The 17288-nt window shown below is 36.1% G+C and overlaps 1 protein-coding gene across 1 annotated transcript; it reads left to right on the forward strand.

Annotated features, from left to right (window-relative positions):
• Positions 1 to 3712: 3712 nt before the first annotated feature.
• FOXA2 (forkhead box A2) lies at positions 3713 to 6941 on the forward strand. The gene is made up of 2 exons (XM_075267588.1): positions 3713 to 3973; positions 5279 to 6941. Exons 1-2 carry the CDS (start codon positions 3887 to 3889, stop codon positions 6515 to 6517), a joined length of 1326 nt encoding a protein of 441 aa, XP_075123689.1. The 5' UTR covers positions 3713 to 3886; the 3' UTR covers positions 6518 to 6941.
• Positions 6942 to 17288: the final 10347 nt, after the last annotated feature.

Below are 17288 nucleotides of genomic sequence, written 5' to 3' on the forward strand. Positions count from 1 at the left end.
AATGGTGACCAGAAGGGGATTACACAGTGGGCAGAAACACAATTCCAACTATCCTCGAATCATTGGGAATTCAGAGTAGGTCCTCTTTAAGGGCAAATAACACCATCTCATTCATTAGGTTATGTTCACACATTGAAGATTTGCCAGTGGTAATACAAGATGGATCTTTCGAAGAATTTGGCAAAAATCTGAGGTTAAACCTGACTTTCTGTAACAAATGTGCCAGTGGATCTGGAAGTGTTTTAGATGTTTTTCCATAATGCAGACTTGACAGCAACAATGAACATGTTATGTATTACCAGTACTATTAATTTATCAAACCCCAGAGTTATTAATAATGTGATATAATACACACCACTGATTGAGAGCCATTGCTGCAATACAGGACTAGGTAGTACATTAAAGTGACAATAGGGGGAGCTCTCCTCCTAATAATTCTCATGTACCTGTCCAAACCGTATTATTTCACCTCTACTCCAATCTTAAACTTACACCCTGTGCTGCACATATAAATATCATATGTATGGATAGATAATAGATAGATAGATAGATAGATAGATAGATAGATAGATAGATAGATAGATAGATAGATAGAGAGATCGATAGATGATAGAGATTCATATGATACATATGTCTTTGGGTATAGGTGTAAGCATTATAAACTATAATTGAATCCAAGATATCATAGTATGAACCATCTCACGTGTTCTTTGTTAGGGCAACAACAACCTTTAGCAACAAAGTTTCTAATAAATTCCCTTTGCTAATGTTACAAAGTATCCAGTGGTTTCTTATCAGCTGATTAATAATTCCTCCTTTATAGAGCAGTAGTCTGTAGTCGGGTCGGAGCACTGTGTGTATTTTACATGTATGTGGACGTCTATAAATAGAGAGACACAAATATTTAGATATAATCCCTTCTATCTATATGACTAGCACTGTGTACAGGATTGTACAAACCAAACTCACAGCTCCATTCTAGCCGAGAATTCCCTTGTTTTCCTAAGGCCCAATTTATTGACCATCGCTGAGACGATCTGCTAAATCTGTGATGATCAAACACGTTAAATAAACTTTACTTTGTTTAATATCTCACACAGCAAACGTCTCCTGTAGAATAAATCTATGTTACAGCAGCAGCAGCACTAGCACTGGCACTAGAGCCGGGGAAGTAGCAGCAGGGGATGCAGCTGCAGCAGCCCTGGAGCCCTCACCACAAGGCACCTTGTCCTGGAGCCCAGCACTGACTGCCGGGATCTACTGCCGGGATCTACTGCTGGACTTCACACGATGCAGAGGACTCGGCCGATATTTCTAGGCTGGACTCACGATACTTTCTTTGTTTGTACTGAAAGATCAGAGATTCATCCTGATGGCAGAAAGAAATCTCAGACAGAGAAAAAAAAACATAATCTGGATTTTGCTTTGCGCAACTCGCAATCTGCAGTTCATTGGAAAGTGTCAGAATAAGCGCGCGAAGCAAATGCGCCCAATATTCCGCGCTGCCTCTCATCTGTCAGTGAATAGTAATATCTATCTATCTATCTATCTATCTATCTATATCTATCCATCTATCTATCTATCTATCTATCTATCTATCTATCTATCTATAGTGTGTTCTGCTACTTGCAACTTTTTTTTCCAATCTGACATTTTAGAATTATACTTTAATACATTATATATATATATATATATATATATATATATATATAAAATCTAGTGCTTAATGTATTGTCTATTGCCTTTTTATTACTAAATAAACAGTTCACCATAATCCTATGTATATTATGTAGCATTATTAGTATTTGTATTGTTTGTATATATATATATATATATATATATATATATATATATATATATATATACAAACAATATATATATTGTATTGGTGCACTCTAGATTTTCTAGAACTCCTGTTCTTGTATTTGCTATGTGCAGTTTGTGGATGCCTGGTATATGTGTATTACTTAGGTGTTTAGTATATGCAGTTCATTGATACAAGGACACCTTTGGTTATATGTATTTTTCCTTTAATGTAGTATGCATGGCTATAATATGCAGTATTATTATGAATGTATATTTAATGCATATGTATTGAATTCCATATAGATAGATATGGAAATCTACATACACAGATACCACATATACATAAGAAGTACTCATAATATACATAAGTATAATATACTTTCTTGTGTGTGTATTCTATGTATTTCTTCCATGTATGTGATATCTGTGTAGGTAGTGTAGTACACTGGTGATCTGATATATACACCGTTTATTACATGTATTAAAAAAGAATTGTTGCACACGTAATGTATTGTACGTCCACTTTTCTTTCTATATGTGAATCTAGTGTTTTTGTATTTAGCATGGTGTATATTCAGTAGAGTGTAATATAATGTGTTTCTATGTGTACATGTGATTTTCATGTATGAAGTATATTGTATGAGTCTACTGAACCTCATGTATGTATTATGTACGTGGTGCAATTTATAGATGTATTTGCAATATATATATATATATATATATATATATATATATATAAAATGGACTATGGATTCCCTGAGTTTAGTGCAGACAAATAGTACTTATGTATGTGCTATAATGTATGGATGTCCTGATTTCATTGTATATAAATAATATTTATGTTTGTAAAATGAATGATCTGATTTCAGTGTATTCAAGTAATATTTCTGTGTGTAGTATAATGTATAGATGCCCTTATTTCAGTGTATATAATAGTATTTATGTGTGTGGTAAATGTGTGGATGCTCTTATTTCAGTATATACAAGTAGTATTTATGTGTATATTATAACGTGTGGATCCCCCTATTTCTGTATATATAAGTAGTATTTATATGTGTAGTATAATGTATCGATGCCCTTATTTCAGTGTATACAAGTAGTATTTATATGTACAGTATAATGTATGGATGCCCTTATTTTAATGTATAGAAGTAGTATTTGTGTATATAGTATAATGTATAGATGTTCTTATGTCAGTGTATACAAGTAGTTTTTATGTGTGCAGTATAACGTATGGATGCTCTTATGTCAGTATATATAACTAGTATTTATATGTACAGTATAATGTATGTATGCTCTGATTTCAGTGTATACAACTAGTTTATATGTGTAAATTTTAATGAATGGATGCTCTTATGTCAGTGTATACAAGTAGTATTTATGTGTACAGTATAATGTATGGATGCTCTTATGTCAGTGTATATAACTAGTATTTATGTGTACAGTATAATGTATGGATGCTCTTATGTCAGTGTATACAAGTAGTAGTTATGTGTGTAGTATGGGTGCAGGGACTTTCTTTATAGAAGCGGTAACTAATAAATATTGTTTGAAGTATAATATGAGTATAATGAATGCAGGGCAGACATAGCAGTGTCCCACTTTTTAGCTCTTCTTCCCTCCCCTCTGGACTGGACAATCAGATTAATGAATCTATTCAGATTGCGTTTCTTTTGGGTGTAGGGCAGGTGTGCACTGGGGGCCTAGGTGTGAGCTGATTATTCAAATGGGCTGCTAAGGACTTTGGGATTGGAGGCTCCTCTAGAGCTGCAAGCTATATCACCCAGCAGCAGCAACGTCACCACAGCACTGTTATCATCATCATCATCACCATTGTGAAGGATAGGAGCTGCCATTCTCCCTACTACTTACTAGACAAGCCTTCAATCTCCAGCCCGGGAGCCAGAGCTGAGATCTTGTGCAGCAGTAGCTCAGCCCAAGCTGCAGCTCTCTTCTTCCCCCTCCTAGTTGAGAGGGAGAGGGAGTGCTGGGGAGGGAGGGTTCCTCTCTCTCTCTCTCCCTCTCTCTCTTTTTGTTGCTATCACTGTTGTTGGTTGCTGCTGATAAATTTTAAACTGCCATGCACTCAGCTTCCAGTATGCTAGGAGCTGTGAAAATGGAAGGACATGAACATTCAGACTGGAGCAGCTACTACACAGAACCAGAGGTAAGCAGCTCTCTCTCTCTACTTTCTGTCATTCTCTCTCTTTATAGCACACTGTTAGCCTTGGGATAATATTAACTTTGTGATCAAATATTGACTTGTGGCGCCTCCAAATCCTCTTCGATGACTGAGCCACACACTATCCCAACAACGTTATGTTTGGCATGGGGTGGGGTGGGGGGGAAGACTGGGGGGAGAGAGAAAGTAAAAAAAAAAAAAAAAAAAGTTCTTCTTGTAAATATAACTACTAATCAAACTTTCTGGAGAATCAACTTATGACATTTTCATCTGATTGTCAAGAAGGAGGTCACCACCCATAATACAGAGCAGATGGTTGACCAGGACTTGGGTTCACTTCTAGGGTTGCTTGGATTCATTTTGGGTTTCAACTTTGGATGATGGGATCTGTATCTGACAAGTTGTCTTCTGCTATTATAGCCACGTCTTATAAATGACATTCACATACACTTATATTCACATACAGTTGTAGTCTATGTCTACATTAAATTCACATTCAGTGGTTGTCCATATATATATATATATATATATATATATATATATATATATATATATATATATATAAATAATTCACATTCAGTGGTGAGCTATATACATGTTAAATTTACGTACAGTAATAGTCCATATATACCATAAATTCACATACAATAGAGAGCCCACATACACATTAAATGTACATACGGTAAAAATCTACATACACTAGTAGTAAATATACACATTAAATTCACATAAAGTAATAATTCACATACACATTAAATCCACATACAGTTATAATCCATATACACCATAAATTCACGTACACATGCATATTAAATACATGTACACATTAAATCCACATACAGTAATAAATGCCCAGTAATACAATACAGTGGTGACGCTGGCATGATGAAGCCATTATTTGTCGGAATTGCAGTATGCCCTGCTTATAAATTGATAATTGTTCACCAGTTAGATATCTGGTAGGAGGGGTTTTAATTAAAAAACAAACAAACTGATGTTAAACTTTACCCTTTGTATGTTGGTTCACCTTTAAGGAGAGGAAGATTTTATATTCAGTGGAATTACTCATTTTTTTTACTCTCTCTCTCTCTCTCTCTCTCTCTCTCTCTCTCTCTCTCTCTCTATATATATATATATCCACATACACATTAAATCCACATACGGTAGTGTATGTATATATATATATATATATATATATATATATATATATATATATAATTAAATGGTATTACATGATAAGTAAATAATTATTAACTATCTCGGTAGTAATTGTACCCTTTGATTTTTCAGGCTTATTCCTCAGTAAGTAACATGAATGCTGGATTGAGCATGAACACCATGAACACCTACATGAGTATGTCAGCAATGAGCACCACAGCTAACATGACAGCAAGTTCTATGAACATGTCCTATGTGAACACTGGAATGAGCCCTTCTCTCACTGGCATGTCTCCTGGAGCTGGTGCTATGGCGGGCATGGGCTCTGGTGTGGCAAGTATGGCAACTCACCTGAGCCCTAGCATGAGCCCTATGAGCGCCCAGGCAACCTCCATGAACGCACTGGCACCCTATACCAACATTAATTCCATGAGCCCGATATATGGACAATCCAATATTAACAGATCCAGGGACCCTAAAACCTACAGAAGGAGCTACACTCATGCCAAGCCACCATATTCTTACATCTCCCTTATTACTATGGCCATCCAACAATCTCCTAACAAGATGCTGACCTTGAGTGAGATCTACCAGTGGATCATGGACCTCTTCCCCTTCTACAGGCAGAACCAGCAGCGCTGGCAGAACTCAATCCGCCATTCTTTGTCCTTTAATGACTGTTTCCTAAAAGTACCAAGGTCTCCAGATAAACCTGGCAAGGGTTCTTTTTGGACTCTCCATCCAGACTCTGGTAACATGTTTGAGAATGGTTGTTATCTGAGACGCCAGAAGCGCTTCAAGTGCGAGAAAAAACACAACCCAAGGGACAATGGGGGTAAGAAACTCTCTGAAGGGGCATCTAGTGTGGGGTCTGCTGCCACCAACAGCAGCTCAGAAAGTTCTGGAGGCAATGAGTCTCCTCATTCCAGTTCATCCCCATGCCAGGAACAGAAGCGGACCCTTGTAGACATGAAGTCCAACCAAGGTCTGAGCCCAGATCATACAGCCTCTCCAGTCTCCCAAGCCCAACACTTGCTCTCACAACACCACTCTGTGTTGTCCCATGATGCCCAGTCCCACCTCAAACCAGAACACCACTATTCTTTCAACCACCCTTTCTCCATCAACAACCTAATGTCCTCTGAACAGCAACACCACCACCACCACCATCACCACAGTCACCACCACCATAAAATGGACTTGAAAGCCTATGAACAGGTGATGCATTATTCAGGTTACGGTTCCCCTATGGCAGGTAGTTTAGCAATGAGCTCAGTAACGAACAAAACTGGCTTAGAGTCTTCACCCATTTCCAGTGACACCTCATACTATCAAGGTGTGTATTCCAGACCCATAATGAACTCTTCCTAATTCTAGACACCAGACATAATGGACTTGCTTTCAATGACTGTATAAATCTATGTACAACAATAGTATGTGTCCCCTGCCCCTGCCCTTCAGCTGTACAGTTTGTTTTCACCCCCCTTTTAGCTGTCAGGTTTGTTGAATACATTTTGTGTTGCCACTTTGTTGCAGGGGGGGATATTTTTTGTGAATGTGGTGGATCCTTATATGCTGTGTAGTTTCTACCCAGGACCAAAAGTCTGTAAAATTCTCCATGTAAAAAAAGGAAATATTGTTGTAATTCACAAAAAAAGTTTAATGTTTTTTTTTCTAAGTAAAATGCTTGAAAAAGGCTTAATTTATGGTTTCTGTACACTTTATTTATGACTATGTATTCTGGCCTGTCCCAGTCAGATTTTAACAATCTCTATTAAAATCGTATTGCCATTTCTTTCTGGATCATTATTTATGACACATGAAATATAAAGGGGATGAAATATTTATGACAATTACAATGATAGCAAGCAGATGTTGTATAGCTTCATAGCAATGAGATAAGGATAGCAATGGATATAAGATATTCTGAATATAGGATATTGTGTGCTTATGGTTTAATAACAGAGATGCCCAAGACAGTTTCTAATGGATATCAGTAATTTAGTATCTATCTATCTGTGATATCTATCTATCTATCTATCTATCTATCTATCTATCTATCTATCTGTCTGTCTGTCTGTCTGTCTGTCTATCGATATATATATATATATATATATATATATATATATGTGTGTGTGTGTGTGTGTGTGTGTCATATTTATTTATTTAGATTATATATATATATATATATATATATATATATATATATATATATATATTATTATATACAATAAATTATATACATAAATTATATACAATTTGCATGACTGGAATAACATATATTAAATGGTTTTCCTTGGACAACCCTTCTAGAGTCAAGTTCTGACTGTATAATACACGGGCATTGCTCTAGAATATAGAAGAATATTCTGGTATCGCTGCTGGGTTTCATAATCCCTCACTATGTAGTAAAAAGGTAAAATAAGGAGAATGTATTAAAGTTTGCAGAGAGAATTAAACTCTTCAGATGTTATCAGACAATGTAGAGACAGGACAGGATGGCGCAGACAAGGACATCGGCAGACCTTGCTTAGAAAAAAAAGTCACTTATTTTAAGTCTGGGAGTATATATGTATTACATTAACCTGATAAATCCCATTTAATGTAGGCTAAGACAAATCTATCTATCTATCTATCTATCTATCTATCTATCTATCTTTCATTATTGTATAATTATATCCATATTATCTCATCTCTCCACTTCCTCTCTGTTATTATTTCCTAGCGTCTTAAGACCTAAATAATTATTTTACATTATTATGTTGTTATTAAATAGTTATTTCTATACAGTACATCTAATTTTTCTATTTGTCTATCATTCTTCCTTACTGTCTTATCTATCTTTCTTTTTTTTCTGTCTTACTTTCAGTGTTCAGTAAAAGAAAGTGTTCTAGGATGCCACAAAAATAGTTGGGACTGTGCTGGACTTTGTCTATGTATCTTACCATTATCTTGCACCTACATCTACCTCTTCTCTCTCTTTTTCCTGTTTTCCATTTCGAAATACTTTCTATTCCTATTATATGGTCTCCTCTGATTTTACATAGAATAAAAAACAGTCTATCTATGTAGCTGTCATCCAGATTTCTTTCTTCTATCTTTCAATCTATCTATCTATCTATCTATCTATCTATCTATCTATCTATCTATCTATCTATCGTTCTAAAAAAAAAAATACTGGAATTTGTCTTCGCATATATTTTTCTTTTCTTTATCTACCCACCTATCTTCTTTCTTTCTTTCTTTCTTTCTTTCTTTCTTTCTTTCTTTCTTTCTTTCTTTCATCTATCTATCTATCTATCTATCTATCTATCTATCTATCTATCTATCTATCTATCTATCATCTATCTATGATCTATATTCTTTCTTCTATACTATCTATCACCTATCTATCTATCTATCTATCTATCTATCTATCTATCTATCTATCTATCTTCTATATTCTTTCTTTCTTTCTTTCTTTCTTTCTTTCTTCTATACTATCTATCTTTCTTGTTCTCCCTTCTTTCTTTCTTCTATACTATCTATCTATCTATCTCTCTATCTATCTATCTATCTATCTATCTATCTATCTATCTATCTATCTATTCTTTCTTTCTTTCTTTCTTTCTTTCTTTCTTTCTTTCTTTCTTTCATCCATCTACTCTATCATCTATCTATCTATCTATCTATCTATCTATCTATCTATCTATCTATCTATCCTTCATATATGACTAGAGCCCATGCCCACCCTCCTGGTGACTTGCACAGGGGGCTTTTACTCCTCTCATCCTGGGTGAGTTTTTATAGGAATGTTACAGTTTGTACAGATTTCTGATCTGTGACTCTAACACTCAAAACGAAATCACAAATGAAAACTAAAAGACTGCAACAACCACAAATGAGTCTTAAGAAAATATGATTTCTAGCTCTAAAAATCGTCTTTCCCACGAGTCCAGGCCAGAATAAAACATTGCAATCCTCCTTGCCATGCACATTGTGTAGCTGGTAGGAGGCTCCAGCAGGCAGGGCACAGGCTGCAAGGACACACACGTCGAATAGGGAGCATGAAATGTGTTTCATTAGCACATAAAAGCTTCCTGTGGAGAGAGAGAATGGAGCCAGGAATGGGGCTGATTTGTGAACAATGCCCTATGAATGTGATGCTATAACCTGCTATGTTCCTATCACTTGTCCTTTGTTAACTGCTCGTTTTAAACTACTTAGTGTCTCTCACTTGACTGATCCTAACAGATAACATGTAGTTCTGTCCCCCCATACACAGAAAAGGATGTCCCTGCCATGTCAGTCTTGTATCCCATAGCCACCCTGTGGCTCTTCTGCAGTCTGCCACCCAGGGGCCTGGACTTGGGGTTTTGTACTGAGGGAGGGTGGGGGTGACACAAGGCACTACTACATTTATTTTCCAAGTGCTTACTGGTTTAAGCATCCGTGATCTGTGAATAAACAGAGACAGTAAACACTAAATTGTAGATCCAAATTCCAGGAGGGTAAACTTTCCACCATGCGTCATTCTTTACACACACTTCTGCATTTTGCGCTTGTTTTTTTTTTTCATCATTAGCTTGAAGTGAATTTTATAAAGCTGATCAATATCTTAGTAAAATATTCATTTTGTTTCTGTAAACTGGAAGGCAGCAGAAATCTTTGCTTTGTGCTAAAGTCAACAAAAGCAGCGACTGCTCTCCAATAAATGCAAGAGAAGAGGCAGAGGTCCAGGCAGCTGAAGCTTCTCCTCTGGAGCTGTCACCAGCAGCAGGTAGGGGATCCTGTGCCCAGGCCAGACACTCGCTGGCCCTATACACAAGCACAGACACTGGCTGGCCCCATACACAAGCATAGACACTGGCTGGCCCTATACACAAGCACAGACTCTAGCTGGCCCCATACACAAGCACAGACACTGGCTGGCCCTATACACAAGCACAGACACTAGCTGACCCTGTACTCAAGCAGAGCACAGACACTTACTGGCCTTATACACAAGCACAGACATCTCTTATCAGAAGCCCCTTTTATGGATCTAAAGTCTTTTAGCTAGATCTTCACAATGTCATTGGAACCTTTTTTTGTGTAGTCCTTTTAAAGAATTATTCCATCTATTTCAAATATTTAGGAGCACTTGATTTTTCCAAGTATCTAAAATTTGCATTTGCAAAAGCTGAATGCAAAGTATCTTTTTTATGTATTTTATTATTATTATTATTATTATTATTATTATTATTATTATTATTATTATTATTATTATTATTTGTGTTATTTAATATCAAATTATTATTGTTGTTAATTAAATATATCTTATTATACTTAGTATTTTTAGTATATAAAAATAGGATATTTATTGCCATATAGACACTGTAAAAATAAATAAATAAAAAGTGAATATTTTTTATTTTTTGCTGAATCCAAAAACTATTAATAATTACATCAATTTTTGAGATTTTTTTTGCTTATTTAATGTAAGCAAAATATATTTAGTAATAATAATAATAATATGAAATATCATATATTAATATAAAATATCATAAAATAATAATAATAATAATAATAATAATAATAATAATTAATGTTACAAATAAAATTAGTTTACGAATATTTGATAAACTATTTAGATCCAGGTAATATTTTTTGATAAGAATATTGATATTAATTTGCCTTCATTATTGTTCAGATCTGCATCCACTACTGTAATTCCTACTAAAAGTAATAATTTTGCTGATTTTATTAAGGTTCATATCCAGTAAATATTGCCTATTATTCCTTCTATAAATTGATCACCGAAACCACAAAACAACTTGTCTTAGTTCGACATCTTTTTTTATGTAATATAATATTTCTATGTTTTTTTGTATGTAATATAATATTTCTATGTTTTATTGTATGTACTGTAATATTTGCACCCTAGGAGAGTCTTGATGCTTGCTAAACTAAATACATCATAAATTCTTTTTAATGATTTTATTGCTCCACTACTAAATAATATACTATTATCTATCCAATAATATTTGCTAGTGATCAGAGACAGGTCAGATATATTCATTGCTGCAATCTGATATTGAAAGAAATAAAGGTACAATATAAAAGGGTATTGTAGGGAGGTTTGGCTATGTCCTATGTAGATAACAGGATGACCTCTCATAATGACTTATTAATATTCTTATTATTAGTTGTAGTTGTGGTTTTGTTATTATTATTATTATTATTATTATTATCATTAATAATAATCATTATCATATCTCATTAGAATTATATTGATCTTATTTATTTTGCTTTCTTACTGTATGAATTCTACAATCACTTCCCCCAATCCTTATATAATATCTGTCATCCCTTCAGCCCCCTTTTCCAGTGACTGGTATGACAAGTTATATTTCCAGTACAAGATAGAATTTGTACAGGACACACAGAAAGGCTAATCGTTTATAAATAATTAATATCTTCCCATTTCACTAGTAATGCAGGTCTTTGGATTTGTCAATTACTTGTCCTTAAATGAGTGTATACCCACGTACTTCATTTCCAATCCTTTGATAGAGGAGTAACCTCAGCAGAGGCCACTCACTGCTGCCTGAGATGGGAATGGCCTTTTGATAGCTCAGGTTCAGGATAGGCACTTTCTTAATGCTTTGGTACTTTGGAAGGAAAGCCTGGCCTGTAGAGATACTGTATTTGTGATCTGGAGAATTTACTTTGCAGGTTTGATTCATCACTGTATTGATGTAATGTTGACACATATATATATGGCTCAGAGAGTTTTTAGTATCAATAGTTTCTTTTGGATAAAACTTTTAAAAAGTAGCAATTTCAACAAATTTCGGAAGTTTTGAAATAATCCACCATCAATCTGAAGATATATAAGGGCATAAATCTATGCCCTTCATCTGAATGGGGTTTGCAAAAAAGCAATGCACTTGCTCCCAAAACAGACCTATTCAGGTGAATGGAAATGATTTTCTGTCTTAGAAATTTCTGGCATGTGTGAAGGTTCCCTAAATGGATTCCAAATATGTTCAGGGGAATACCTGACATGATGAGATACTTATTAGATACAATATTGTGCTTGCTCACTACAACTTAAATTTTTTTTTTTTTTTTTTTTTTTTAGAAAATTAGAAATGGAGGTATTTTGGGGTAGTGGGTATAAGGTATAAAATTGTTCTTGTTTTGTAATGAACTTGCCCCATTTTGCTGGTGTTGAGTATTTGATACAAGAACCCCATTGAACTTACGTACTGTGATTTGGTTAGCTTAAGAATGTGATATATAATAGTCATTGTTTTCCCACTTGGCGCATTTTGCTGGTGTTCAATATTTGATCCAATAACCCCATTGAGCTTACTCATAGTGATGCTGATAATTTAGTTTTTTGGGGAGTGCAAGAATGGGGTATATATTTGTCTGTTTCCTAATATACATGTTCCATTTTGATGGTGTTCAGTATTTGATCCAAGAACCCCAATGAGCTTACTCATAGCAATTATATTTTAGTTTTTCGGTTAGTGTAGGAATGGGGTATATAATTCTTTTTTTCCTAATATATCTGTCCCATTTTGATGGTGTTCAATATCTGATCCAAGAATCCCATTGACCTTACTTATAACGATTATGATATTTTAGTTTTTCAGGAAGGTCAATGTCTTTGTTTCCTAATATACCTGGCCCATTTTGATGGTGTTTAATATTTCATCCAAGAACCCCATTGAACTTATTGACCGTTGACAATCAAGATAACAAACCCCCCAAAAAACACAATATCTTCTCTAAAGTATGACATCCTAAGAATCCTATTCTGTTGTTGTTACACCTCCCCAAATTGTCCCATCTCTCACCATCTGACGACATTGTACATTACCCCCTGTCTATAGCGCCGAGGCCTTGTGCTCCTTCTCTTATCCAAACCAATTGTCTAGTAAAAATTCTTCTGATTAATGTGGAGAATTTCATAAGTCTCACATTGTGTGTTTTTGTATCCATCACCCCGACCGTTTTCATACAGTATTGGTATCGTGTAATCCCCCAGATCACTTTCAAAGCCCCCTTTATGTCTTTAGAGCAGGCTTTAATTGATTATGCTAAAAATGTGATTTATTTTTTTTGTCAGCCAAACTAATACCTTCAAACGCTGAATTCATTTTGGTTCATCTAATTCACAGAGGATTTGCGCATACAGATAATTTGCAGTTCCTTTACATCTGAGAAAGGGTTTGGCCTTCGGCTCCCTATATCCCAAACTGGATTGCAATGTGCAGGGTTACTCTTATCAATCAAAGGCGAGAAGGCACTTCTCTATTGCAGAGAAATCAGACGGATCTCTCACAAAAAGGTTTAAAATGTCAGCTGAGCCCGAAATGCCTTTGGTTAAGTCTCCACTACATCACAGGCCGCAGCTATTCGGTTGCCATGGGAACACGGCCCGCTATGGTCTCCTCTACAGCTTGTTGATCTTTCTCACTTTTGTAACTTGATTTAATTGCATCTCTTTCCAGTCACTAGTTTTGCATAAATCAGCAAACACAACCTAAGAAACATTTTTCTCATCATTTTTTTATTTTTTTATTTTTACAAAATTGTCTACAAAGATCGTCAGGATTGAGAAAATTGCAAATTTTTTAATTTTTTTTTAACTCTTAAAGTTTTTTCTCTCCATTTCGTCTCTAGATTGTCTATACAGGTATAACTTTTCCCTCTTACTTTTACCTCTCTTGGTCTAAGGCCCATATTGCGGAAATGTAGCTTTTTTGCTGTGGATTTCTAAGCTCAAGTCAGGAGTGGATTGAGCAGAAGGGCAAAGCAAAGGAGCTTCCTTTATATTTCGTATTCTCTTCGTAGCCGTTCTTGGCTTTGGCTCAAAAAAACGCAGCAAAATATGTAACAAAAAAAGTTGCGTTTCTGCAACGTGGGGCCTCAGCCTTGCTCTGTCTTTCTGTAAAGTCGGCCATTGGTGCTGAGAGGATGCGTTGTCTTACAAGGAGCTGTTGGGTACAAAAATTGTTGACGTAGAAAGATGATAGAAGTGGTGAATCAGAAAGGTTCACATAGTAGGGAATTGATGGAAAAAAGTTTTTTTTTAAAAAAAAACCCTTCTACCATGTCTATTTTATTTAATATTTTATTTTCTATATTGGATATCCAAAAATTTGACAATTTTGGAGAATCTTTTCTTAGGCAACAGTGAAATTTTTTTAATGTCCTTTTCTACCAATGGGTGTCCCATGTTCGGACCATTTAACTAACCGTTAAAAAATAGGACATTGTCCTTTCTCACAGACAGATGAACCAATACAAGTCAATGGGTCCATTTTTAATACCTGTCAAAATTGATTTACACCTATTTGACAGATCTTAAAAAACAAATGAGTGGGTTGAGTCGAAAAATTAAAAAATTAGCCAATGGTGTTCAAACATTTTTTAACTGAAAGTTAAAAACTGATGACAAATTGAGCAAAACGGAGATTAGAAACAGAGAGATGGCCGGAAAACTGATGAGGAAAAACGGACATTGTATACTTGCAGTTTCATCCATTTTAATAGCTGCTTGAAGAAAAAAACAGAAGCAGCACCAAGCGCCAAATAGTGTAATGTTGATAGAGACACATCCCTAACTGGTAACATCCAACTATAATGACAGTAATAATAATAACTATATATAGCGCCAACATATTCTGCAGTGCATTACAAGTCATGAACAGAGAGTATTACACATTACAATGTGACAAAGAATTTAATATATCAAACCATCGGAGTCAAGATCCTACTCACAAGATCTTACAATCTATGAGGTATCAATGTATTCACAGCACAAAATAATGTCCTAAGTAAATATAATCCAGAATAGTTTCAAGTGACATTAAATACATTCCTGTCAGGTCGGCGCTATTTAAGCAGCTTTATCTAATGTTATTGAGAAATTTCTCAGAAAATCCTATTAACTAGTGATGTCCATGTTTTTGTCATGTTTGATCGATATATGGATCCCATTAATTTCTGTGGAATGTAAAATACAACGTACAGATCCCCCACTTTTCCCCTACAGTTCGGCTGTGACTAGACTGAACTTCGATCACCATAGAGCCCTATAGTCAGTGGAAAAGTTGAGCTATGGGAAGGACAGAGGTGTAGCTATAGGGCGTACAGAGGTAGCAATCACTATCAGGCCCTGGGCCCTGAGGGGCCCCAAAGAGATCTGTACAATATAAGAAGACTCTGGTATTAAAAATAGCTATAGTAGATGGGGCCTTATTATAGATCTTGCATTGGGGCCCTGGAACTTCAAGCTACACCTCTGGTAGTATGGGAACTAAAATGAATCCATAATGTGGTGATATAGAGCTGCCCAATATGCAAAAAGAAAATATATAACTGTGTAAGTTGTAAACTACATCCTTATATACAGTCACACCCCCATGGCGGACCACCTAAAATTAAAAAATTGTTTTCATGCAGGGATTTCACTGTATGCAGATTTAGGAGTCTGTAATCCTAAAGAAATAGACATACAACATAGTAAGAAGAACTAGCACCTGATATAATCTGCCCAAAAAGTAAGAAAAGGACCAGGAAATATTCTTTATGGGTTTGGAAAAGGCGGAATACACAAGAAAGGGAACGCTATAGTCAGCTGCTGCTCAGCCTGAATTTACATTTAACAATAGGTTACATTTAACTGTCCCGTGGATTTTTGGGTATGTGGCTTTATGATTTTGATGTTATTTGCATACAAACAAATGACTCTGGTCTGAGGCCTGTGACCATGACAAACATTTGTAATGCACTTTTGTTACACAAGGGCATTGTGGAGTAGGGGAGTTAGTGGCTACCGTAGAGGCGCTCATCCTTAACACCCACAAGGGTCAGTTATTTTACAGAAACCAATTTACCTATCAGCATATTTTTGACATGTGGGAGGAAACCCAAACAAAAATGGGGACAATATACAAACTCCATGCAGATGTTGCCCTTGGTCGGAGCTTTTCTTAAAGAGGACCTTTCATGGGTTTGGGCACAGGCAGTTCTATACACCGATGGAAAGACAACAGTGCGCTGAATTCAGCGCACTGTTGGCTTTCACGATCTGTACATTGGGTGAAGAGCTATCGGTACCGGTACCGTAGCTCTTCACAGTCAGAAGGGCGCTTCTGACTCTCTGTCAGGAATGTCCTTCTGCACAGCAGCGCCTATAGTGCTGTGCTGTGTGAGCGGGGAGGTACGCCCCCTCCCTTACCTCACAGCGCTCATCCATAGACGAGTATTATCAGAAGGGGAGGGGGCGTTCCTCCCGCTCACACTATACAGCGCTATAGGCGCTGCTGTGAAGAAGGACGTACCTGACTGACTGTCAGAAACGCCCTTCTGTTTGTGAAGAGCTACGGTATCGGCACCGATAGCTCTTCACCCGGGGCACAGATTGGGAAAGCCAACAGTGCGCTGAATTCAGTGCACTGTCGGCTTTCCAGTGGTATATAACACCACGTGCCCAAATCCATGAAAGGTCCTCTTTAAAGGGAAACTCTCTCACTCAGAAATGAGGTTGTAGTCTTTCACTCCGGAATCCTTCCAACTCCTTGATGAATATTTCTTTCACTGGAGATGTTTGCCAATCGGCCTGAAATTATTTCAGACACTTCAAGAGTGTTTTTTTGGAATTCTTTCCTCTTCTATTCTGCTCTGCCTTCCTGTACTTATCTCAAGCTATAGATTTATGTCTCCAAGTTCCCTAGATCTTTGTCTATTATATTCATATTTTTTTTTAGTACCTTTCGCATAGAGTCCCTGAAAAAAGCAGTAAAGTATCTGGCCTTGTGAAATCCCTGCTGTGAAGTGGTGTCAGGCTAAATAGTTACAAGGACTGGTGCAGAAAGTCTAGAATTAGGGATCTTTCTTATACACACACCTGTTTGTGTGCTTTTTAGCTCAGCGAGTTATGTAAGGAACGAGGGATAAGGAGAGGAGATTCCACCGCTGAAATATAGGATTAGGAATATTCCCAAAGAATAGGAGATAAACCAGGGTAGTGTGAACTGTCCTCCCATGCAATAGGGGTAAAGCAGAATTACAGCTTGTAAAATAGGTCTCCATCAGTATCCCGGGAGACACATCTACTTGGGTGTTCCAGCTTCCTTGCACCAGCTATAATTAGTCTTCC

Source organism: Leptodactylus fuscus, chromosome 3 (genome assembly GCF_031893055.1).
Source record: "Leptodactylus fuscus isolate aLepFus1 chromosome 3, aLepFus1.hap2, whole genome shotgun sequence".
Classification (NCBI taxonomy): domain Eukaryota; kingdom Metazoa; phylum Chordata; class Amphibia; order Anura; family Leptodactylidae; genus Leptodactylus; species Leptodactylus fuscus.

Bases quoted from the DNA above. Each gene is read 5' to 3' on its own strand.
- FOXA2 (XM_075267588.1), top strand. From the start codon at position 3,887: ATGCACTCAGCTTCCAGTATGCTAGGAGCTGTGAAAATGGAAGGACAT. The intron at 3,974-5,278 runs GTAAGCAGCTCT...TTGATTTTTCAG, and splicing joins GCTACTACACAGAACCAGAG to GCTTATTCCTCAGTAAGTAA.